Here is a 24,775-nt window from a genome sequence, read left to right on the forward strand (position 1 = left end):
ATCAGAAAATCTACAAACAACAAATGCTGGAGAGGGTGTGGAGAAAAGGAAACCCTCTTGCACTGTTGGTAGGAATGTAAATTGATACAGCCACTATGGAGAACAGTATGGAGGTTCCTTAAAAAACTAAAAATGGAACTACCATATGACCCAGGAATCCCACTACTGGGCATATACCCAGAGAAAACCATAATTCAAAAAGACACATGCACCCCAATGTTCATTGCAGCACTATTTACAATAACCAAGTCATGGAAGCAACCTAAATGCCCATCGACAGACGAATGGATAAAGAAGATGTGGTATGTATATACAATGGAATATTACTCAGCCATAAAAAGGAACGAAACTGGGTCATTTGTAGAGACGTGGATGGATCTAGAGACTGTCATACAGAGTGAAGTAAGTCAGAAAGAGAAAAACAAATATCATATATTAAAGCATATATGTGGAATCTAGAAAATGGTACAGATGAACCAGTTTGCAGGGCAGAAATTGAGACACAGATGTAGAGAACAAACGTATGGACACCAAGGGGGGAAAGCGGGGGGGTGGCGGTGGTGGTGGGATGAATTGGGAGATTGGGATTGACATGTATACACTGATGTGTATAAAATGGATGACTAATAAGAGCCTGCAGTATAAAAAAATAAAATTAAAAAATTTTAAATAAATAAATAAAATAAAATAAATTAAAGAAAAAAAGAGACAGCTAAGTTCATAGTCTAATTCTGTACATTTCTATGTATATGACTATGGATAGTTTACTTCACTAAGCATTGTTATTCTCACCTGTAAAATGGGAATACGATGCTTCCTTCACAGGGCTCTTAAGGATTAGATCTGATGTGTGTAAAGTAGGGTTAGGGTCAGACACACACCTAAGGCAGCTAGTAGAGTTATCATTGATAGATAACTTTAGATGCTGTATTCGAATGTCTAACACAATATCAAAATTCTATGTTTAAAGCTACAAGAATGTTATTAAAAAGAAACATATATAAAGAAATCCAAAGCCGTTCTTTCATTTGGTAAAAACATCACCCATGTCAGCCTTGAAGGGGTCATAGGACGAAAGCAATGAGTCAAGTGTATGGTAATAAAGTTACTCACACAATAAGGACCAAGGTTTTTAAAAAATAATTTTCTCTTTGTAGCATTATTCTAAGCTTAGAACCTAAATCTGTTAAGTGTAAAGAATCTGCAACAAACTGAATCATTTTGTTCTGAAAGAATAAGCACTTGATTAAAAACTGAAGAATATCTTAGAGGTTAAGATTTAGCTGTACTAATTTCAAGGCAGGGCCCACCCATGTTCACAGCTAGTAAAAACAGGCCAAGAAAGACAAATGACATAAAGAGAGAAAAGCAAAAACCAGAAAAAAAGTGAAAAATATAAATGTAAGACACTTTGCAGTGCATAAAAATTGAGAGTAAATTCTCAAGGACATTTTTCTCACAAGTCTTGAAAACTCTCTACTGCTGAATTTTCAGACATCATAATAAGAACAATTAAAATATAACAAAATGTTTCCTGGGCAAAATGGGGGTGGGGTGGGGATGAATTTTTAAAGAAGATTAAAAGTCATAGCATATTTCTTTAAGAATAAGTTTGTTTAATAAAACAATTACGTATCTATTGCTTATAGAAATTGCATTGGTATTTCTGATATATTTACCTTTAAGAATCATTCTGACAGTACATTTAATTTTCCAGATGTTTTTACCTGTCTTCCTAACAAAGCAACAAAACCATGTTTAAAATGTAAAATGTGATAACAATGATAGGTGGCAGTTATTCCCCAGATGGGCTCAGAAGTAGCTCTAACAAAAATACATGTATTAAATAGTAAGGGGATGAAGTTATTCCAGTTATAAAATAAATAAGTCATGTGGATATAATATACAGCATGGAGAATATAGTCAATAATATTATAATAATTTTGTATGGTGACAGATGGTAACTATATTTGTGGTAATCATTCTGTAATGTATAAAAATACTGAGTCACTACGTAGTACACCTGAAACTAATATAATAAACCAATTATATTGCAATTAAAAAATGTATAAATAGTGGTAGCTGCATCAACTTCATTTAATCCCATCTGTTTTGTTTACATTATAGATTAGTTACAAAACACTTCTCAACAGCTACCTATTTAAGAAAGTTACTACATACATGATGGAAGGATAAACAGAATTCACTTTTTCAAGGAAACATTCTGCTATTGTGTGTAATTCTGCTATTCTGTATTGTGTGTGTGTGTGTGTGTGTGTAAATACTAATACTAGTAGCAAATATTGGTAGTGTGCACGAGAGAGAAAACTGTTTGATATTAAGATAATCATACAGAAAAGGTGTTTTAAAAAATGTTACATATGTCATTTCCTTTCATAAGCCTTTTGCCAGCATATACATGAGGTCAATGGGCCAACATAAACTTGTAACATGTCCTCCAAATTTATGTCAACAGAGATTTCAAATTATAACTCTGTTACATTTCTAAGGAATCCTTTAGATACTTTTAGAAACAAACATACAATTACTGATAAATTATTCACTCTTCAGAGGCAAAAAGAAAATAGAATCATGATGTCCTTTGTTTGCTGACTGAAAATCCTGAAAACTTCTGTTTTCATTTCCACTGCCTGCTGGTACTGTTTGATCTAATAAGACCTCCCAGTCAAATGTATACGAAAAAATATACACACCAACATGCACGTACAGGCAAATATATATGGAGAGCAACAATGAAGCCTCTCAGTGCTACTTGAGGCACTTTAAAGACAACCCATTATGACAGTCTAATTTTGTGGAAGTCAACGAAAAATCCTTTTTTTTGACCCCCGTCATCGCATGAATGGTCATTTGTTTCATGACAATTTTCATTATTATCTGAATACCACTTCATTTAAAACTCTGTCTACAGAGTCAGGAAATGAACAGTTTGTCCCCAGGTAGCTCTTCATCTTATGTCAAGACAGAAGAAAAATTACTTTTCAGGAAATCAGCTATATCTGCATTCTGATGTCAAGTTTTACTAATATAATTTTGAATGGATTGGTTTTTTTCCTTTGTTTTCTTTCTTTTGGTGATATAGTACAGTTACATGAAGAACATTTATTTAGGTTGAATCAGTTGCTCTCTCACTAGATATGTCTCAATATTCTCTGCATAGTCTAGTTTCTTTCAAAACTTATGACTCCATAAGTCATCTTCTATTTCTCCATTTTTTTCAAACTTATTGGTTGTATAGCTACTGAAATCATATTTTCTATTGGTTCTTTGTTTTCCTGGCACCCTTTTTAATCATCAGTAAGGACTAATTGGACTTGTAGAATCTTCCATAGCTTCCTTGAAAATTAGATAATTTTATGAATTCCTACACCACTTTATATGCACATATTCTCTACTAGACTGAAGTACCCTGAAGGCAAGGATCCAAACTGATTTCATTTGAGGAGCCCCAAGTCCTTGTATTCAGGCATGAAATATTTACTGAGGAAGTGAATAAGGAGAAAAAAAGAAAAGAAGGAAGGAAGGAAGAAAGGAAGGAAGGAAGGAAGGAAGGAAGGAAGGATGGAAGGAAGGAAGGAAATGTATTGTTTTTTTTTTACCCCATTTGAAGTTAATAAAAGATTAAAAAGCTCAAATGGTAGTGGCTGCCACTTACTCATTTTTATTTTCCTATCTACCTTTGGTCACTCTTACAGAAAATCGGGTGGATTATGTACAAACTTTGGCACTGATGGAACACTGGTTTCACCCATCTTCACAATAGACTAATCAATATTAGCAAAATGACTCAAATGAGGGACCATGATATACCATTCCTGTTCATTTAAAAACAACCTAAGTTTAAAAAATTAAGAATAATCAGCAGTCTTTCTTTTAAATAAAATAATTCCTTGGTTCGGTATATTATAGAATACCTAACTATCTTCGGTCATAAAGAATTTATCATATGAAAATAAATAAGCTTATGTTATATGCAGGTAAACACCTACCCTGAAAAAAGAGGACATTCGTTTCTTGTATGCGTTTATACATTTATACAGATGAGCACACTGTTCAATATTGTAACTTTTCTTAAACCAGAAGCACCTGTTGACACGTGATATAGCTGTGCAATTTTGGTAAGATAATGTGACTTCTCTTTCTGAAATAAAACCCCACGAGTGCTGGAAGGGAGTGCCATGCGAATGGGAGGGAGGTAACCGGAAGCAAAATCAGAGCAGTAAATAGAAGACTTCCTATTAGAAACATAAACCCTGGATCCACTTTCTAGAGACTGTTTTTCCAGGGAATAATAAAAAATAATGAAGTGAAGAAGTTGGTAAAATAGTTTTGCCTTTTCCCAAGTCCAAAATAAATTGTATATCATGTGGGATAGTAATTAGAAACTAAACCAAAACCACCATCTACATTTGGTTCCCGAAGACTCAGGTTATAGCATTGATTAAAAGTACCTGGATACCTTGGCTGATACCAAGATCCCAGTTGTGCTTAGTGAAAAACACAGTTACCAATGTGCACGGGTGGACTTAAGAGTTTCCTTGGCTCAGACATAGCAAGGTGATGTCCATCTGGGGATTTTTATTTCTGTTCATACTCTAGACAGAGCCCAAAAGGAGATGAGTCAGTGATTGACTGAGTTTGCCTACAAAGAGAACCCCAAGAAGATTTCAGCAGAGTAATTTTCTTCTGTAGGCTTATGAAACAACCCTGTTAGTATGATTTTTCTAAAGAAAGCCCAGTCAAAGTTTACAGAAGTGGTTTGTGCTTCACCCTCTCTAAATGACTTGCAAATTTATTCAAACACAATATGAGGAGATGCGTTATTTGTTGAAATAACTGTCTGCAGTGTCCTGCACAAAAGGGTGAGGTACATCAAGCAGAAACGTGGACAGAAATACGTTGGTTTAGAAACCCATAAATCCTTATTTGAATCTGCCAACCTGAAAGCCACATAGAGCCTGGATAAACTATTTTTCCTAAATGCTACATCTGATTAAGCCATACCATTAAATGACAGCTGAACTTTAACATTAATATGATATTATTTAAATAACCACATGATTTTTTTTTACACTAAAAATGATGAATGATTTCTGGACAGCTCAACTGACATAAAGCGGGAGGACTCTTTAATGAGATTTGACAAAATGGAGACATATGCAGAATATTCGTTACAGCTCACATTGCAGGGGCCCTCCCAGGGAAGCAATAGAGAATTTTCCCCTTTTTTTCTTTTTTATTGTTTATATGCACTGAAGCATTCCTTTCAATCGCCACTTCTCTGTGGATTTTGAATTTTTCTAGGTCGTTTACATATTACCCCTCATCAGAGAATTTGGTGGTTTATGGTTTTGAATTGGGGACTGTGGGTGTAGGAAAAGGAGGGGCATGTGGAGTTGTGTCAGCATGGGTTGGAAGTGTCCCAGGAATTTAACCTTGCTCCTGATTAGCCTGATAGAGAAATCACATTGCTACATTGGCCTATAGAAGACTAAGTGACCATACCTTTGATTGATTCTTATGCAATCAATCTCTAACGCAGCAAACATACTTTTAGCAAATTATTATGTATGGATACATGATCAGAGAAGACTTTACTTATTTTCAAATAGCTGTCACTATAGCATCAATGATAAACAAGATTCTCTTTTTAAAATTCCAATTAAGCTATTCTAGAGGTGATTCTCAACATTGCTCATTCATATTTCTATCCACAGTTCCAAACTGAAGGTTATGCTAGATGATAGTCTTATTTGGTAGATTCTGAATGCAATAATTCCATGCTGAATATACCTAAGTCAAAAATGACCCCAATTTTCGGAACAATGAAAACATTTCTCACTCCCCTCCAAAATTACAGAACGTAGACTATTACCTACATGCATTCATTTACTTTCACATACTCTCCCAAATACCTTCCGTCAATCAAAGGTTAGTTTCACATATAAAACATTAACATTTGCTTGCTCGCACATGTGACTTCACACTATTCAGATATTCTTTAAATTTAAAAAATCTTTTTTAAGTATACATAAAGTCAGAATGTTTCCCCAGACTCTCTTAAAAAAGAAATGAAAACAAAGCAACAGAGGGCAAAGCTAATACCAAGTGTGCTCCTGATACTGCAGGCCATCATTCCCTCTACAGCAAGGAGGCTATCAAAATAGAAAATAAAATCAGTCGGCTTCTGCCATGGGGCCTTCCTCAGGCTATGAAAAAATACTTTATGTCTAACCCTAATTTTTTCCATAGCTTGAGGTAACCCCCCGAGCTCAAACCTTCTCTCTAATCTAAGTTACTCAGTGTGTGTCCCTGTCCAAACAAGAGTTAATATCAGTGCTCTGTCATTTCAAAAGGTTCTTGACACAGGGTACTAAGAGCAGAAGCTTGCATGCCTGGAAAATGCCCGGTTGCAACGAGATGAAAAATATACTTAAAAAAAAGTAAGAGAGAGAGAGGAAGATAAGTCCCTACCTGGCTCTTACCTTCTCAACATCCCTGTCAGAACCCTGGAGCTTTTCCCCAAGTTAGCATCTGTTTCCCGAAGCTAGGAGGAGAAAAGCAGCATTAAAACAGAACAAAATGAAACTTCATGAAATTAGATTATTTTTAAAGTGCACTGGCAAACAATAATTTTCTTTCATGATGGAAAATCCAATTCATAAAAAAATGTTTAAATACTTTAAAATACATTTTTGACACCTATATTATCTTTGAAAATTCTTAGATTTAGAAAATTACATATACTAGGTAACCCCAGGAGCTTTAAATTGGATACTTGAACAGGATATAAAAGCAAATGTCTCACAGGCTGACAAAGTTTAAATTATTTCTGGTAATTAATTAATATTTCCACCCTATGAATGCACACAGTCCTAGAGATATAAATGGAAGCAAAATGAATTGAGGGAAGATGAGATCAATATTTTTAGCTTTTGCTCTGAAAGACCTGACATACCACAAAATCTTCCTCAGTGATCTTCTCCTTAGATATAGCGCTAAATAAAATATCTACCTGGGGGCATTCTGGGATGGAGGCATAAAGAGTCAGCTTATTCCTTCTCCATCGCACACTCCCCTCACCCCCACTCTATATCCCTCTTTCACCCTAGCCATTTTTATACATGCTTATACCAATGTAATTGTTACTGTCTATGCACATGCCCAAGACCTTTTACTTATTTATTTTTTTGTCTTTTCATTTACTGAATTTGTGAAAAGATTGTAGCACTTCTACTTACTCTTTCACGTGCTCTCTGTATCTTTTCTCTGTCATGACTGAGGTTTTCCAACATCTCCTGGCCAATTTGTTCTATGGACAAGAAAATTTGAGTTAGGAAAGATGATTTTGGGTGCAAATGAAAAAAAAAACTTCAGAAGTATCAAAAGGACAACAGGCGCAGAATTTAAAGAATGTTCAGGATCAATATTAAAAAACAACAGATTATTATGACCCCGACACCCTCCTAACCTAGGTCTTCCATAATCCACTTGAACTGCAGTTTTATTCATTGGAAGAAAATATCTGTCCTAACTTCCTCACAAAATTGTTGTTATAGTCAAATGAGATACCCTAACTAAAAATGTTTTGAAAGCTATAGGGTACCACACAAATGCATGTAACTGTATAGTACCCGAGAATCAATGCACTCAATGAATAATCACTGAGGCCCTACTCTGTGCCAGGGGTAGATGTTGGGGACATGGCCAGTAACCAAGATCAAGCCCTTCCACTCACGAACTCCCGAGCTAATAGAGATGATTTAGCAGTTAAAGGATAAATGTTACATTAGAGTTCATATTTCATGGCACATCAAAAAAAAGGACTGTATATTCCTTTCATGACAGAAAAATCCAAATAATAAGAATTGCTTAAATACAATAACATAAATTATATTTTTGTCACCTATACAAACTGAACATTCTTCCCAGGATAGTACATTCCTAGTATATTATCTCCTCTCAGATTGATGTTAGCTTTTTATTACTAACTCCATACAATTTATCCTTAAGGTAAAATTGAATAAGATATGTGGTTCCCAGTAAAGGCATCATAAAAATGGAAGATGACACCAATAATGGAGAAGTATGAAACAACTAGAGTTGCATTTTTCTTTCTTTGCATAACAATTGCAATATTCAATTTTGTCATACTGTTAGGTATTACCATGACATTAAATTCCTTTAATCAACATAATATAGCAATTTTAGAGTGTCCTTGTCCCTGCGGTGAGCCACAGCCGCCCCCTGCCTCTGCAGGAGACCATCCAACACTAGCAGACAAGGAGGATATTTGCTCTAGCCTGGAGAAATCAGATAAGACTTCCTGGAGAAACTGGGATTAGGTCTGTAAGAAGACGTGAAATTCAGATAAGCGGTGAGGAAGAAAGACTAAAACATTTCAGACCTGGAAGAAACCTCCATCCTCAGGGGCTTGGAGAAGGCTCTCTTGGAACCCGCATGGAGGGGGTGGCCTGAGCAGATTATCTGAATCCCAATGGTGCTCTCAACTTTGTGTTCAAGATTCGAGAAGATTAGGACTGCTAAGGGTCTTGGTGCTCCAGCCGGGTGTCAGGCCAGAGCCTTTTCAGGACATTGGTCCACCAGAGACCTCCCGGCCCCATGTAATATCAAATGGCAAAAGCTCTCCCAGAGATCTGTATCTCAACGCTAAGACCCAGCTCCACTCAACGACCAGCAAGCTACAGTGCTGGACACCCTATGCCAAACAACTAGCAAGATAGGAACACAACCCCAGCCATTAGCAGAGAGGCTGCCTAAAATCATAATAAGCTCACAGGCACCCCAAAACAACCACCGGATGCGGTCCTGCCCACCAGAAAGATAAGACCCAGACTCATCCATCAGAACACAGGCACCAGTCCCCTCCACCAGGAAGCCTACACAACCCTCTGAACCAACCTTACCCACTGGGAGCAGACACCAAAAACAACGGGAAGTATGAACCTGCAGACTGCAAAAAGGAGACCCCAAACATAGTAAGTTAAGCAAAATGAGAAGACAGAGAAATACACAGCAGATGAAGGAGCGAGGTAAAAACCCACCAGACCAAACAAATGAAGAGGAAATAGGCAGTCTACCTGAAAAAGAATTCAGAGTAATGATAGTAAAGATGATCCAAAAGCTTGGAAATACAATGGAGAAAATACAACAATGTTTAACAAGGATCTAGCAGAACTAAAGAGCAAACAAACAATGAAGAACAACACAATAAAAGAAATTAAAAATTCTCTGGAAGGAATCAATAGCAGAATAACTGAGGCAGAAGAACAGATAAGTGACCTGGAAGATAAAATAGTGGAAATAACTACCACAGAGCAGAATAAAGACAAAAGAATGAAAAGAATTAAGGACAGTCTCAGAGACCTCTGGGACAACATTAAATGCACCAACATTCAAATTATAGGGGTCCCAGAAGAAGAAGAGGAAAAAAAAGGGACTGAGAAAATATTTGAAGAGATTACAGTTGAAAAATTCCCTAGTATGGGAAAGGAAATAGTCAATCAAGTCCAGGAAGTGCAGAGAGTCCCATACAGGATAAATCCAAGGAGAAACACGCCAAGACACATTAATCAAACTATCAAAAATTAAATACAAAGAAAAAATATTAAAAGCAGCAAGGGAAAAGCAACAAATAACATACAAGGGAGTCCCCATAAGGTTATCAGCTGATTTTTCAGCAGAAACTCTGCAAGCCAGAAGGGAGTGGCAGGACATACTTAAAGTGATGAAGGGGAAAAATCTACAACCAAGATTACTCTACTTAATAAGGATCTCATTCAGATTCGACAGAGAAATTAAAACCTTTACAAAGAAGCAAAAACTAAGAGAATTCAGCACCACCAAACCAGCTCTACAACAAATGCAAAAGGAACTTCTCTAAGCAGGAAACACAAGACAAGGAAAAGACCTACAATAACAAACCAAAACAATTAAGAAAATGGTAAAAGGAACATACATATCGATAACTGCCTTAAATGTAAATGCATTAAATGCTCCAACCAAAAGACATAGACTGGCTGAATGGATACAAAAACAAGACTCATATATATGCTGTCTACAAGAGACCCACTTCAGACTAGGGACACATACAGACTGAAAGTAATGGGATGGAAAAAGATATTCCATGCAAATGGAAATCAAAAGAAAGCTGGAGTAGCATTTCTCATATCAGACAAAATAGACTTTAAAATTAAGACTATTATAAGAGACAAAGAAGGACACTACATAATGATCAAGGGATCAATCCAAGAAGAAGAATATAAAACAATTGTAAATATTTATGCACCCAACATAGGAGCACCTCAATATATAAGGTAAATGCTAACAGCCATAAAAGGGGAAATCAACAGTAACACAATCATAGTAGGGACTTTAAAACCCCACTTTCACGAATGGACAGATCATCCAAAATGAAAATAAATAAGGAAACACAAGCTTTAAATGATACATTAAACAAGATGGACTTAATTGATATTTATAGGACATTCCATCCAGAAACAACAGAATAAACTCTTTTCTCAAGTGCTCATGGAACATTCTCCAGGATAGATCATATCCTGGGTCATAAATCAAGCCTTGGTAAATTTAAGAAAATTGAAATCATATCAAGTATCTTTTCCGAGCACAATGCTATGAGACTAGATATCAATCATAGGAAAATATCCGTAAAAAATACAAACACATGGAGGCTGAACAATACGCTACTAAATAACCAAGAGATCACTGAAGAAATCAAAGAGGAAATCAAAAAATACCTAGAAACAAATGAAAATGAAAACACGATGACCCAAAACCTATGGAATGCAGCAAAAGCAGTTCTAAGAGGGAAGTTCATAGCAGTACAATCTTACCTGAAGAAACAAGAAACATCTCAAATAAACAACCTAACCTTACACCTAAAGCAATTAGAGAAAGAAGAACAAAAAAACCCCAAAGTTAGCAGAAGGAAAGAAATCATAAAGATCAGATCAGAAATAAATGAAAAAGAAATGAAGGAAACAATAGCAAAGATCAATAAAACTAAAAGCTGGTTCTTTGAGAAGATAAACAAAATTGATAAACCATTAGCCAGACTCATCAAGAAAAAGAGGGAGACAACTCAAATCAATAGAATTAGAAATGAAAAAGGGGAAGTAACAACTGACACTGCAGAAATACAAAGGATCATGAGAGATTACTACAAGCAACTATATGCCAATAAAATGGACAACCTGGAAGAAATGGACAATTTCTTAGAAATGCACAACCTTCCGAGACTGAACCAGGAAGAAATAGAAAATATGAACAGACCAATCACAAGCACTGAAATTGAAACTGTGATTAAAAATCTTCCAACAAACAAAAGCCCAGGACCAGATGGCTTCATAGGCGAATTCTATCAAACATTAGAGAAGAGCTAACAGCTATCCTTCTCAAACTCTTTCAAAATATAGCAGAGGGAGGAACACTCCCAAACTCATTCTACGAGGCCACCGTCACCCTGATACCAAAACCAGACAAAGATGTCACAAAAAAAGAAACCTAGAGACAAATATCACTGATGAACATAGATGCAAAAATCCTCAACAAAATAGTAGCAAACAGAATCCAACAGCACATTAAAAGGATCATACACCATGATCAAGTGGGGTTTATCCTTGAGGAATGTAAGGATTCTTGAGGAATGCAAGGATTCTTCAATATACGCAAATCAATCAATGTGATACACCATATTAACAAACTGAAGGAGAAAAACCATATGATCATCTCAATAGATGCAGAGAAAGCTTTCGACAAAATTCAACACCCATTTATGATAAAAACCCTCCAGAAAGTAGGCATAGAGGGAACTTACCTCAACATAATAAAGGCCATATATGACAAACCCACAGCCAACATCGTTCTCAATGGTGAAAAACTGAAACCATTTCCACTAAGATCAGGAAAAAGACAAGGTTGCCCACTCTCACCACTATTATTCAACATAGTTTCGGAAGTTTTAGCCACAGTAATCAGAGAAGAAAAAGAAATAAAAGGAATACAAATTGGAAAAGAAGAAGTAAAGCTGTCACTGTTTGCAGATGACATGATACTATACATAGAGAATCTTAAAGATGCTACCAGAAAATTACTAGAACTAATCAATGAATTTGGTAAAGTAGCCAGATACAAAATTAATGCACAGAAATCTCTTGCATTCCTATACACTAATGATGAAACATCTGAAAGAGAAATTAAGGAAACACTCCCATTTACCATTGCAACAAAAAGAATAAAATACCTAGGAATAAACCTACCTAAGGAGACAAAAGACCTGTATGCAGAAAATTATAAGACACTGATGAAAGAAATTAAAGACGATACGAACAGACGGGGAGATATACCATGTTCTTGGATTGGAAGAATCAACATTGTGAGAATGACTATACTACCCAAAGCAATCTACAGATTCAGTGCAATCCCTATCAAATTACCAATGGCATTTTTCACAGAACTAGAACAAAAAATTTCACAAGTTGTATGGAAACACAAAAGACCCCACATAGCCAAAGCAATCTTGAGAAAGAAAAACAGAGCTGGAGGAATCAGGCTCCCTGATGTCAGACTATACTACAAAGCTACAGTAATCAAGAGAGTACGGTACTCATACAAAAACAGAAATACAGATCAATGGAACACGATAGAAAGCCCAGAGATAAACCCACACACATACGGTCACCTTATCTTTGATAAAGGAGGCAAGAATATACAATGGAGAAAAGACAGCCTCTTCAATAAGTGGTGCTGGGAAAACTGGACAGCTACATGTAAAAGAATGAAATTAGAACACTCCCTAACACCATACACAAAAATAAACTCAAAATGGATTAAAGATCTAAATGTAAGGCCAGACACTATCAAACTCTTAGAGGAAAACATAGGAAGAACACTCTATGACATAAATCACAGCAAGATCCTTTTTGACCCACCTCCTAGAGAAATGGAAATAAAAACAAAAATAAACAAATGGGACCTAATGAAACTTAAAAGCTTTTGCACAGCAAAGGAAACCATAAACAAGATGAAAAGACAACCCTCAGAATGGGAGAAAATATTTGCAAATGAAGCAACTGACAAAGGATTAATCTCCAAAATATACAAGCAGCTCATGCAGCTCAAGATCAGAAAACAAACAACCCAATTCAAAAATGGGGAGAAGACCTAAACAGACATTTCTCCAAAGAAGATATACAGATTGCCAACAAACACATGAAAGGATGCTCAACATCACTAATCATTAGAGAAATGCAAATCAAAACTACAATGAGGTATCACCTCACACCGGTCAGAACGGCCATTGTCAAAAAATCTACAAACAATAAATGCTGGAGAGGGTGTGGAGAAAAGGGAACCCTCCTGCACTGTTGGTGGGAATGTAAATTGATACAGCCACTATGGGGTACAGTATGGAGGTTCCTTAAAAAACTAAAAATAGAACTACCATACGACCCAGCAATCCCACTACTGGGCATATACCGTGAGAAAACCATAATTCAAAAAGAGTCATGTACCACAATGTTCATTGCAGCTCTATTTACAATAGCCAGGACATGGAAGCAACCTAAGTGTCCATCGACAGATGAATGGATAAAGAAGATGTGGCACATATATACAATGGAATATTACTCAGCCATAAAAAGAAATGAAATTGAGATATTTGTAGTGAGGTGGATAGACCTAGAGACTATCATACAGAGTGAAGTAAGTCAGAAAGAGAAAAACAAATACCGTATGCTAACACATATATATGGAATCTAAAAAAAAAAAAAAAAGGTTCTGAAGAACCTAAGGGCAGGACAGGAATAAAGACACAGGCGTAGAAAATGGACTTGAGGACATGGGGAGGGGGAAGGGTAAGCTGGGACGAAGTGAGAGAGTGACATAGACATAGATACACTACCAAATGTGAAATAGATAGCCAGTGGGAAGCAGCCGTATAGCACAGGGAGATCAGCTCAGTGCTTTGTGTCCACCTAGAGGGGTGGGATCAGGAGGGTGGGAGGGCGATGCAAGAGGGCGGAGATATGGGGATTTGTGTATATGTATAGCCAATTCACTTTGTTATACAGCAGAAACTAACACAGCACTGTAAAGCAATTATACTCCAATAAAGATGTTAAAAACAAACAAACAATAAAACAAAAAAAACCCCATAACATAGCAATTTTAATTCACTTTTAACTTAAAAATCTCTAATATCTATGAACACCATCAACACTGTAATTAGTTCAGCAAAATCCTCTTTATATAATATCTTCTATCAAGATTGAGAGTATATATATATATATATATATCTCTCAAAGAAATAGGAAATAGGTTATTACCATGGTGTCTTGTCACCAGCATAATGTTTCCAGTAGGTATTCATGGAAGGAATAAAGCAATGAGAGAATAAAAGAAAGTGAAAAATGGAGTGTATGAAAGGTTTGTGGTGTATTCCTGCTCTCAAAGCATATAATGTGTGGCAATGGAGAAGGCAACACTGGAATGCAGGCAACATATCCACATTTCTATCAGGTTCACTGGGATATATAAAAACTCTTCTGAATGGATCTACAGTCTGTTACTGAAGGAATCAGTGGAACAAGAGGTAAAGAGCTCAGGCCTTTTCAGGAGTTATAAGTCACTCCCTCAATCTCTTTGCCTCCTGGAAAATATCTCAGCATCCAAAGTACTAACCCCATCTGGCAAAAGAAGAGATATTGGCAGGAGTGCATATATGTCCTGGTCTTTAACAGGCAAATACCATGCATTTGTTGGAAACAGAATTCCTTTTTAATTACTTATTTGTTACTTTCCATTTTAACGTTCCACTAAAGAAAATCCAGGCCAAACACGTTAGAAATGTTTACACTTGTAGAATGAAAAAAGTTACGTACAGTTTTTTCATTATGTGCTCTCCTACCCCAATCAAAACAAAAGAAGGCAACAAATTAAGAGGGGATTATTTTATGATCATTGTCAATAACCTGCATTGCATGCATGATTTCAAAATTTTTCTATTATGTAAAAATAATCATAAATTCTAAATTTTGATTGCTTTAATAATGTCCAGGGGGCTTCCCTGGTGACGCAGTGGTTGAGAATCTGCCTGCCAATGCAGGGGACACGGGTTCGAGCTCTGGTCTGGGAGGATCCCACATGCCGCGGAGCGACTGGGCCCGTGAGCCACAATTGCTGAGGCTGCGCGTCTGGAGCCTGTGCTCCGCAACAAGAGAGGCCGCGATAGTGAGAGGCCCGCGCACCGCGATGAGGAGTGGCCCCCACTTGCCGCCATTAGAGAAAGCCCTCGTACAGAAACGAAGACCCAACACAGCCATAAATAAATAAATTAATTGAAAAAAAAAATGTCCAGTTAAATAAAATAGTACAAAATATCATTGAAAATAAAAAAGAGGGGATTATTTTAAAAATAGACTATTCTTGGACAGAATAGACATTTAGGGATTATTTCATTAAAAAAATTAACATTGTTAGATTTATTTTTCTTGAACTACTAAGGTGTAAGCACTCGCCAACACCACCAATAAAGAAAGAATATAAGCTCACAGGCATAAACCAATGCAGATGTGATACACTGAGTTTAGACCTTTCAGTTCTTCAAACTTCCATAATACCTTTAGAGTGGGAAGAGCCATACTGCCTCTATTGAAATAATTTGAGAAATCATAAATTTTATAAACATTGTACTTGTTGACTGTGAGGATGTTTTCGAGATTAAGAAACAATGGGAAGCATAAAAAAACATAAAAACTGATGCTATATGCTGGAATTCTACATGTCAGAGCATGATAAACGAATTCCTGGAAAGAAAAGTTTCTTCCTGCATTTCTTCTATCCTTTTCACGGGGGTCTTGGGAATCAGCGTGGAAGTACAGCATTCAAGCTTATAAAGTGAGCTTTTGTTTTCACAATTACCCAGAATGACTCATCATATCCTTTTGATCTAAGGCCCCTTTTACTGGGTCACAAACTGCAAAACGGGTTTCCTCTCCTTTTCAATATATTTTACAGGGGGTGGCGGATAATACAATAGGTATTCAACACTTTGCTGCCCCATAAAGGAATGGAGAAGAACCAGGGAACTACAAATCTAGCGAAATACTTCCTGAAGGACTGGACTGGCATCACAAAAGGTAAGACTTACTTTGAGGAGCTTCTACCACTAAAGCATTTCTCTCCATTCATAAAATAACAATGCCACCTGAACAATCATAAGACTGATGTGAATGAACTTAATTTAAAAAAAAATTATTGTATTTGTATTTTGGAGATGAACAGACTAAAATATTTTCTATCAGAAGGCAGAGCTGATGGAAGTTCACATCATGTTATAATATAAACATGGCTGAAAGGAGGGAGCCTCAAATATAATTCATCAGAAAATGTTCTATTTGATAAATATAAAATATTAAGAAAGATTTTAGCCATTATGCTATAAAGCTATAAAGCAGAAAATAATAATCATTCCTTTGCACACTTATATTTAACTTCCTTTTTACAGACTTTATTAAGGATGTGATTTCCAGCAAATTATTTAAAAAGTGAAGACATCTAGTCAAGTCTTCTTTAAAGAACTAAGAGAAGGTAAGATGATTTTCTGGCACTCAAAAACGTCTTATAAATTTTAGCAACAGGTAAAAGGCGTTCACAACTATCCAGCTATTCTTTGTACATGGGGACTTCTGTGAAGTGTGGAGTGAACAGAAATACTTAAAAGAGGTATTTTTGAAGCATGTGTTTTCATATGTATATTGCAGAACACCAACCAGACAGATGCAAAACACCAAGTGATATTTCCTAACAATTTGGAGTACTGAATTTTGGACATGGCTCAAGAAATTCTGGCTACTGAGTCCAATAAAAGTAAAAAGTTATTGCTTTGGGAGAGCAAAGTAGCTCACATATAGCTTTCTCAGGAGGGAGTTGCTCATAGAGTGACTGGATCAGCCATTCTTTGGCATTTAGCACACCTTCCTGGGCACTGACTCTGGCATCATGCCCTGAGTGGGTAGGTTATCCTCAGTATTGATGTTACTGAGACATGAGTTTTTTGAATTCCCGATCCATAGATAGGTGGGGAAATGGAAAAGACAGTTCTTTTACCATCTTTCATTATTTCACAATTCAAGGCATGTAAAGAACTTCTGCTTCCAATTCAGATGTAGAAAGATACAAATGACCACACTTATAGACATAAGAAAAACCTAGACAAAATAATTACCATTCTTTTCTGGGAGCTATCTAGTATATACAAAGAAGCTCTGATGGATTCTAGAGAGAAACAAGCATTTTATTTGTGAGCAAAGAGCTGTGGCAACATTCATACCTACGACCTGGTCTGAGTACAGGCCTCCCATTGAGAGACTTTTCAGGGATAAGGAGAAATCAGTCAAACATCGTGTGAAAAATATAGGCTTACAGAACAGAATGGGATCTGGATGAGCTCTAAACACAAAAGCAAATGGCTTGGTTTGATAATTCTCCTCCAATCTCCAAATTTGCCATAGAAGAGGCAGTGGAGAAGGGGCTGGTTAGTAAAGAGAAACCTCATATTCCTACATATTCTTGCGGTGCTTGCATTCTGAGACCCTGTCAGAGTTAAGTCCAAACATGAACCAAGAATCCAGAAAGCTGGAGATGGACCCACTCTCAGATCAAATACTGATAAGATTTTTTTTAAAAGGCAGCATAGACACAGGTTGGGGTACACTAATCTCAGATGAATCCAATCTAATTAGAGATTCAGCTCAGCATCAGCTCAACTTAATTTGGGGAAGAATCTGATCAGTCCATTAATCAAATACAAAATAGAATAAAATGCTTCCAAAGGAAAATAAATTCAAAATGTTTATATTTCAGATTCTACTGTTTTTGTTTTTACACTATGTCAAGAATACTATTACAAGACATGCAAAAAAGCAGGGGAAAAAAGAGAATGATGAAGTAAAAACATGGTTTATGAATGTAGACCAACAAATGACTTAGTCATTAAAGTTAACAGATAAAGAGTTTTAAAATAACTATTATAAGTAAGTTAAAGAATTTAAATTAAAAAGTAAATATAATGGTGAAGAGATGGGTATTTCAGGAAAGAAATGGAAACTCTAAAAGGGAACTGAATGAAACTCTAGAATGGAAAAATACAGCATCTGAAATCAATTCACTGGATGGACCAAAGAGAATATCCTTCACTATACAAGAAGGATCAATGAACTTGAAGACAGGTTAATAGAAATTATTCAATCTGAAGGAAGGAAAGAAGTTTTTTGTGGGGGAGGGGGAAGAACATAGCAACAATAATCTGTGAGATAACAACTAGTTGTCTTACATACGTGCAATTAGATTCCCCGAAAAGAGAGTCTCAGGGACAAACAATGGAATGGAACAAATATTTGAAGAAATAACAGCAAAGACTTTTCAAATTTTATTTTAAAGAAAAGTCATCCCACAGATCAAAGAAGTTCAACAAGCTCTGAGCAAGATAAATACAAAGAAAACCACACCAAGTCACATTATAGTCAAATTTCTGAAAACTAAAGGTAAATAAAAAATCTTAAAAGCAGCCGGGGGTTGGGGGGCAAGACACATTACATTCTGGAAAGCAATAATAAGAATGAGGATTGAATTTTCATCAGAAACAACGCAAGAGGAAAATGGAACAATATCCCAAAGTGCTGGGGGAAGATAAAAGGTCATCCTGGTATCCCATATCTAGCGAAAAATATCTTAAACATAAAAGTGAAATAGAGATAATTTTACATAATTGAAAAATGAGAGGATTATCCAGCAAAACTGAGTTACAAGAAATGCTAAAGGAAATTCTTCAGGCTGAAGAGAAATGATACTATATGGAAATGTGCATTACAGAATTTAGTCCCATGTAAAGAAAAATAATAACAACATATGTAGAAGTAAAATATAAGAAAATCATAGCACAAAAGATGGAGAGGAAGTAAATAGAAGTATGCTGTTGACAGGTTTTAAGTTATATTTGAAGTAGCATAATATTTATTCGAGGTAGACTGTGATAAGTTAGGGATGAAAATTGTAATCCTTGAGCCTCTCTGTCCAATATGGCACTTGCTGGCCACATGAGGCTTTTCAAATTAATTATTTAAAATAATATAAAATTTAAAATTCAGTGTTGGTAGGACCAGTCACATTTCAAAGGCTCAGTAACCACAAATGGCTAATGTTACTGTATTGGAGAATACAGAAATACCATCTTAAAAGGATCTCCAAGTTCCCTTTGTCTTTAAGACCCACTAAAAAGAAATACAGACATACTCATTTGTGGTTTGATTTTGGTTAAACACTTCCCTTCTCTGGGCCTCAGTTTCCTTAAACATAAAATGACAGTTTTGGACTAGGTAAACCTCTAGTGCCCCTTCTGGACTCAATGATGCTATAAAATCTTAATGCCTCTTTTTCTCTATGGAGCATTGAAGCAAACTAGAGCACAAGGGCCAAATAAGACCCACAAAAGTATTCCACCCTCCTCCCGCCCCTCCCCTAAGACAATGTTGAAGAAACAACAAATAACTCCAATTTAAATGCTTTTAAGAGGGTCATTTACTCTCAGAATGCCCAAGTCTACAACTGGACTGTTTCATGTAGTAGCCTGCTTGCCTCTGCCTCTGAGGACATTTGCATTTACTATGTAGTATAAAATATTTACAAGCACTTTGATGATGACATTACTACAGAAATAATTATACATTTATGTAAACTGAAAGCAAACTTATGCATTCTTAGTAGTAATATAGCAAAAGTATGTACAGGGCCTCAGGTTTCTTTCTTTCTTTCTTTCTTTTTAAAAAGCAATTATTCCTCAGCAGGTATGTATTCTATTTTGCTTTAGGATGATCAAATCTATCATTAAGCAATTAAAAAACTCATCAGCACTACTTTCATCAAAGTCATAGTAGCAGAGCCTCCCCTTAGTTACCTGGTTTGCTGCAGATAATTAACAAACACTATTCCCAGAGCCCTCAGACACCAGTCAATGAAGCTGTGCTACCCATAATGATGCTCTGGAATGAGCAGGTACTATGTAAATTGAGGTTGTTAAACAAAAGGAACCATGTTAATTACAGCTCCATTCAGAAATGAGAATGAATCTGTTCTATTCTATGAAACACGACCAGAGAGGCAGGAAGGACATCCCTTTTTCACAATTCAATAAAGAATGTTAAAGCCAGGAGATCAAGCAGCAGAAAACCTGAATGGGAAAACCTGTCAAAACACATTCCAAAGGCTCACTTGTGGAATTTACCAAACATGTATTTACTTAACAGACAAGGGAGACGGGGTCAGCAGCATCTGGGTTGAATGAATGACTCATTCTAAAAAAACAAAAAGGGCTGTAAACTATTGACAAGTGACTAGAAAGTAATTAGAAAGCCTTTCTGAAATCATTATGGGCAGAGTTAATCACTCTCTATACTCTTTGTGAACTATACACATTTCTATCACTGAATGTATAACATTCTAATTATCTGCTTATTCAGAAGTCACTACTGGGAGAACCACAGGACCTATAATGGCTGGCAAACATGTTTTCCTTTTCTGAAACACTATTTTAAGCATTTCTGAACTGGTTTGCAACAAAATTTTTTTAAACAGGGTATTTCATATAAAAAGCTGGACATCTAGCTTCTTTTGAAATTTGGAATATAGAGCAATTCTGAGTCCCCATTTCTGCACGGTAAGCACAGGCTGCAGCTGAGTTACAGTTGCTCTCTTTAGAAAAGCCAGGTCATATGGAGGCTGCCACCTACCTTCCTGACCTGTTTCACTCATTTACGTTCTTGTTTTGCTGCTGTAGGATCTGCTTGTGACCCAACGCAGACAAAAAATAAAATAATATAATAATAATAATAGCAAAGCCAAATAAATGTCTTTAAAAATGTTTTTAAAATTTAATGTTCCATTATATGGATATACCACATTTTGTTTATCCATTCATCCACCGATGGATATTTTGGTTGTTTCTACTCCTTGGCTATTGTGAATAGTGCTTCTATGAACATCCATATACGACTACTTATTTAAATATCTATTTTCAGTTCTTTTGGGTATGTGCCTAGGAGTAGAATTGCTGGATCATATGGTAATTCTGTGTTTAACCTTTTGAGGAACTGCAAAACTTGTTTTCCACAGTGGCTATCCATTTTACATTCCCACCAGCAATGTGGGAATGTTCCAGTTCCTCCTTGGCCACATTTGTTATTTTCCATTTTAAAAATTATAGTCATCCTAGTAGGTGTGAAGTAATATCTCACTGTTTTGTTTTTTTTTAATGTATTTATTTATTTATTTATTTTTGGCTGCGTTGGGTCTTCGTTGCTGCGCGTGGGCTTTCTCTAGTTGCGGCGAGCGAGGGCTACTCTTCGTTGCGGTGCATGGGCTGCTCATTGCGGTGGCTTCTCTTGTTGCGGAGCACGGGCTCTAGGTGCGCGGGCTTCAGTAGTTGTGGCATGTGGGCTCAGTAGTTGTGGCTCGCGGGCTCTAGAGCACAGGCTCAGTAGTTGTGGTGCACAGGCTTAGTTGCTCTGCAGCATGTGGGATCTTCCCGGACCAGGGCTTGAACCTGTGTCCCCTGCATTGGTAGGCAGATTCCTAACCACTGTGCCACCAGGGAAGTCCCTCTCACTGTGGTTTTGCATTTCCCTAATGTCTAATGATGCTGAGCATCTTTTCATGTGCCTGCTGGTCATTTGTATATCTTCTTTAGAGAAATGTCTGTTCAAGTCCTTTGTCCATTTTTAAATTGGTTTGTCTTTTTGTTGTTGAGTTGTAAGAGTTCTTTATGTATTCTGGACACTAGACCCTTATCAGATATGTAATGTGTAAATATATCCTTTCATTTTGTAGGTTGTCTTTTCACTCTCTTGATAGCATCTTTTGATGTACAAAAGTTAACCTTAATGAAGTCCAATATATTTTTTTCTTTTGTTGTTTGTGTTTTTAGTGTCATATTTAAAACTCCATTGCCAAATCCAGACCGCAAAGATTTATCCTTACATTTTCTTCTAAGAGTTTTGTAGTTTTAGTTCTTACACATAGGTTTTGATCCATTTTGATTTAATTTTTGTTTATGGTGTAAGGAAGGAGGCTTCGTACACAATATTTTTGACTCACACAATTCCTCTGGAAGGAGTTACCTTCTTCTTACACAACTTATACATTAACAACAACAACAAAATCTAATTTATACAAGGATACACTGTATAACACAGGGAATATAGCCAATATTTTGGAATAATTATAAATGGAATATAACCTTTAAAAATTGTGAATCATAATGTTGTAAATCTGAAACTTATATTGTACATCAACTGTACCTCAAAAAAAGTTTTTTTAAAAAGAAACAAAGTTTAGAAATAAAAATTCATAGTGATAAAATAAGTCAGTTTCTTTTTCAACAAAATGTCACTCTTGCTATCCATATGTCTAGTCCAAGAGCAAAGTCAACAAATATATGCCATACTTGCCGCTACTCTTAACCCCAAACACCTGGCAGATATCATTAATCCATCACATTGCCCCTGAACATGCCTTGCAAGTAACCCTCTCCTCACAACGCTCCAGGCAACCAGCTCCAATTGATCAGGGTTGGTACAGGGAATGAGACCGATCTGCTATCCTGGATCTACAGCACTGGGGTCTTTTTTCAATTGATGACAGAGAACATCCACTTTTCAGCTTTCAGCCAGTGCTCTCATTCTTGAATTTTCTGCCATCTATTTCCTTCAAAAGCCTGAGTGAGATGACTGAAATGTGAAGGAGATAGTCAATGGCAAAGGTTCTCATCTGGTCTTGTGCTTCTTTGGTTTTGGTCTAGATACAGTTATGGCACTTTTAATAAATGGGGTTGTGTAGACCTCATTCTAGGTTGACTAAATTAGAATCCCTGGAGGTGGGGTTTAGACATGTATGTTCTTAAAATTTTCTATAAGTCATGCTAAACTCTTTGTTACCTGGCCTTCATTCTTCAACACTCTAGTACTACATATCTGGCTCCAATACAGAACTTTATGCCTTTTAATACTGGGTCTTTGGTACTCATAAGATCGACTTAAGAAATTAAAAAACAAAGAATATTTCTACCCTTTTTTAGTCAAGCTGATTTCAAGGACAGGATTCATACCATTTCTTAGTTTGTCTTATTCAGAGACCACCACCACACTTCCTCCTCTTCCTGATTAAAAAAATGTTTTTTTGACCGTTCAGGAAATAATTCATTTTGTACTGCTGAACAATGTAAGCTATGTAATCCAACATATTTTCTTCTTTGGCCTGAATCCTGGAAGCTCTGGGTGAGTTTAATCCTTAATTATTGTAGCACTGCTCTAGGATTTCTTTATACATCAACCCCCAACCCAATCTCCCCTTTACTTCTTGGCTTCTGTCTTCGGTCCCGGGTTAAGTTTTCTACTCTTGATATACCTACCTGACCTTTTAGTGTCAAGCGCTTCTTTTTGCGGACGTAGATGGGGCATAGATCAATCAGTAAACAAAAGTAAGTCAGGCTCTTAAACACAGCTTCCTGGGCCCTACAACCACACTCTCTAATTCAGTCGGTCTGGGGTGGGGCCCAGGAAGCTGCATTTCTAACAAGTTCCCAGATGATGCTATGTTGCTGGTTCCCTGGGACTACGCTTTATGAACCACTGTTCTAGAGTAGGGATGGGCAAACTAGGGCCTTTGAGCCAATACAGCCCGTGACCTGTTTTTGTAAATAAAGTTTAACTGAAACATATACAAACACACACAAGTAAGCCAGAGCAATCTCCAGAGGACTCTAAAATGGAAGGGGGAGAATTTACACTATATCATGAAGCAGACAAAAAGATGGAGACAGTGTATTCCTGAATAACTCTAAAGCAGAAGGGACCTGCATTTTAGACACAGACATTTTGAGAGGTAGAAATTAATGAAACTCAAGACAAGGGAGTTAGTGAACAAGTGGAGAAAAGCATAACAAAAAAAGGGTGGAGAGTTTTATGGTATATTCTAGCAGAGTTTTAAGGTGATGTGACCTTAGTACTTTTTTTTAACTTGAGATGTATAGGTGATAAAAGATCCAAACTGAGCCCAAATTATTGTTTTCCTTAAAAAAATGAAAGATATGAAGGAGCTAAAGATTTCCTAATATTTATGCTGTTCTTCTGACATTAAAGAAAAGGCTAAATAAATATGGATTTTGATAATCTAGCTCATCAGATGGCAACTGCTGGTCAATGTCAGGTGAAGGACAGTAAAGAATTATTCAGTTTTGCAAACTGAAATATCAGTCTGACCTTAGAAGAATAGTACATAACCAAATGTGCACTTAGAGACTTCTTTTAGTAAAACTCCTGAAAAAATAGTTTACTATTGTTTGCCTTTCTTAGCAAGCACTATGACATTGGGAGTTTCTAAAATACAGAATAAAACAAAGTTACTATTGTTTCTAATACAATAGAAAATTTATTAGACTTCATCGGCAAGGCCGTATATTGAACTTATTAGCATAATTCTAAGAAGAATTTTTAATTACATCTCAATGGGCTCCATTAGGGAACCACTAAAATTGAGTCTTCTACCAAACTTCCATGTAAGAGTATTAACAAGTTGAGGTGGGACTCTTTTTGAGGAAAAAAGGCATGTAGGCTTAAACCCTTGGCGATAAAAAAATGACTTCATTCATTCAATATATATCCAG

General features: G+C 36.3%; 1 protein-coding gene across 7 annotated transcripts in view; it reads right to left on the bottom strand.

The window, feature by feature from the left end:
* VTI1A (vesicle transport through interaction with t-SNAREs 1A) overlaps nucleotides 1-24,775 on the bottom strand; it is a 363,113-nt gene that overhangs the window by 158,597 nt on the left and 179,741 nt on the right. For 4 of the 7 annotated variants that reach the window (XR_009701475.1, XM_061195004.1, XM_061194933.1 and 1 more), the window contains 2 exons: nucleotides 7,263-7,333; nucleotides 6,507-6,568 (listed from right to left, as the gene is read on the bottom strand). Coding sequence is in view for 4 of the 7 variants with exons in the window: in XM_061195004.1 (XP_061050987.1) it covers nucleotides 6,507-6,568; nucleotides 7,263-7,333 (133 nt within the window). In the remaining 3 variants the exon portion in view is untranslated. Of the gene's footprint in view, nucleotides 1-6,495; nucleotides 6,569-7,262; nucleotides 7,334-24,775 lie in introns of all 7 variants that reach the window. The other 3 variants (XR_009701471.1, XR_009701477.1, XM_061195158.1) reach the window with 1 other exon arrangement.

This window comes from Eubalaena glacialis, chromosome 1 (assembly GCF_028564815.1).
Source record: "Eubalaena glacialis isolate mEubGla1 chromosome 1, mEubGla1.1.hap2.+ XY, whole genome shotgun sequence".
Lineage (NCBI taxonomy): Eukaryota > Metazoa > Chordata > Mammalia > Artiodactyla > Balaenidae > Eubalaena > Eubalaena glacialis.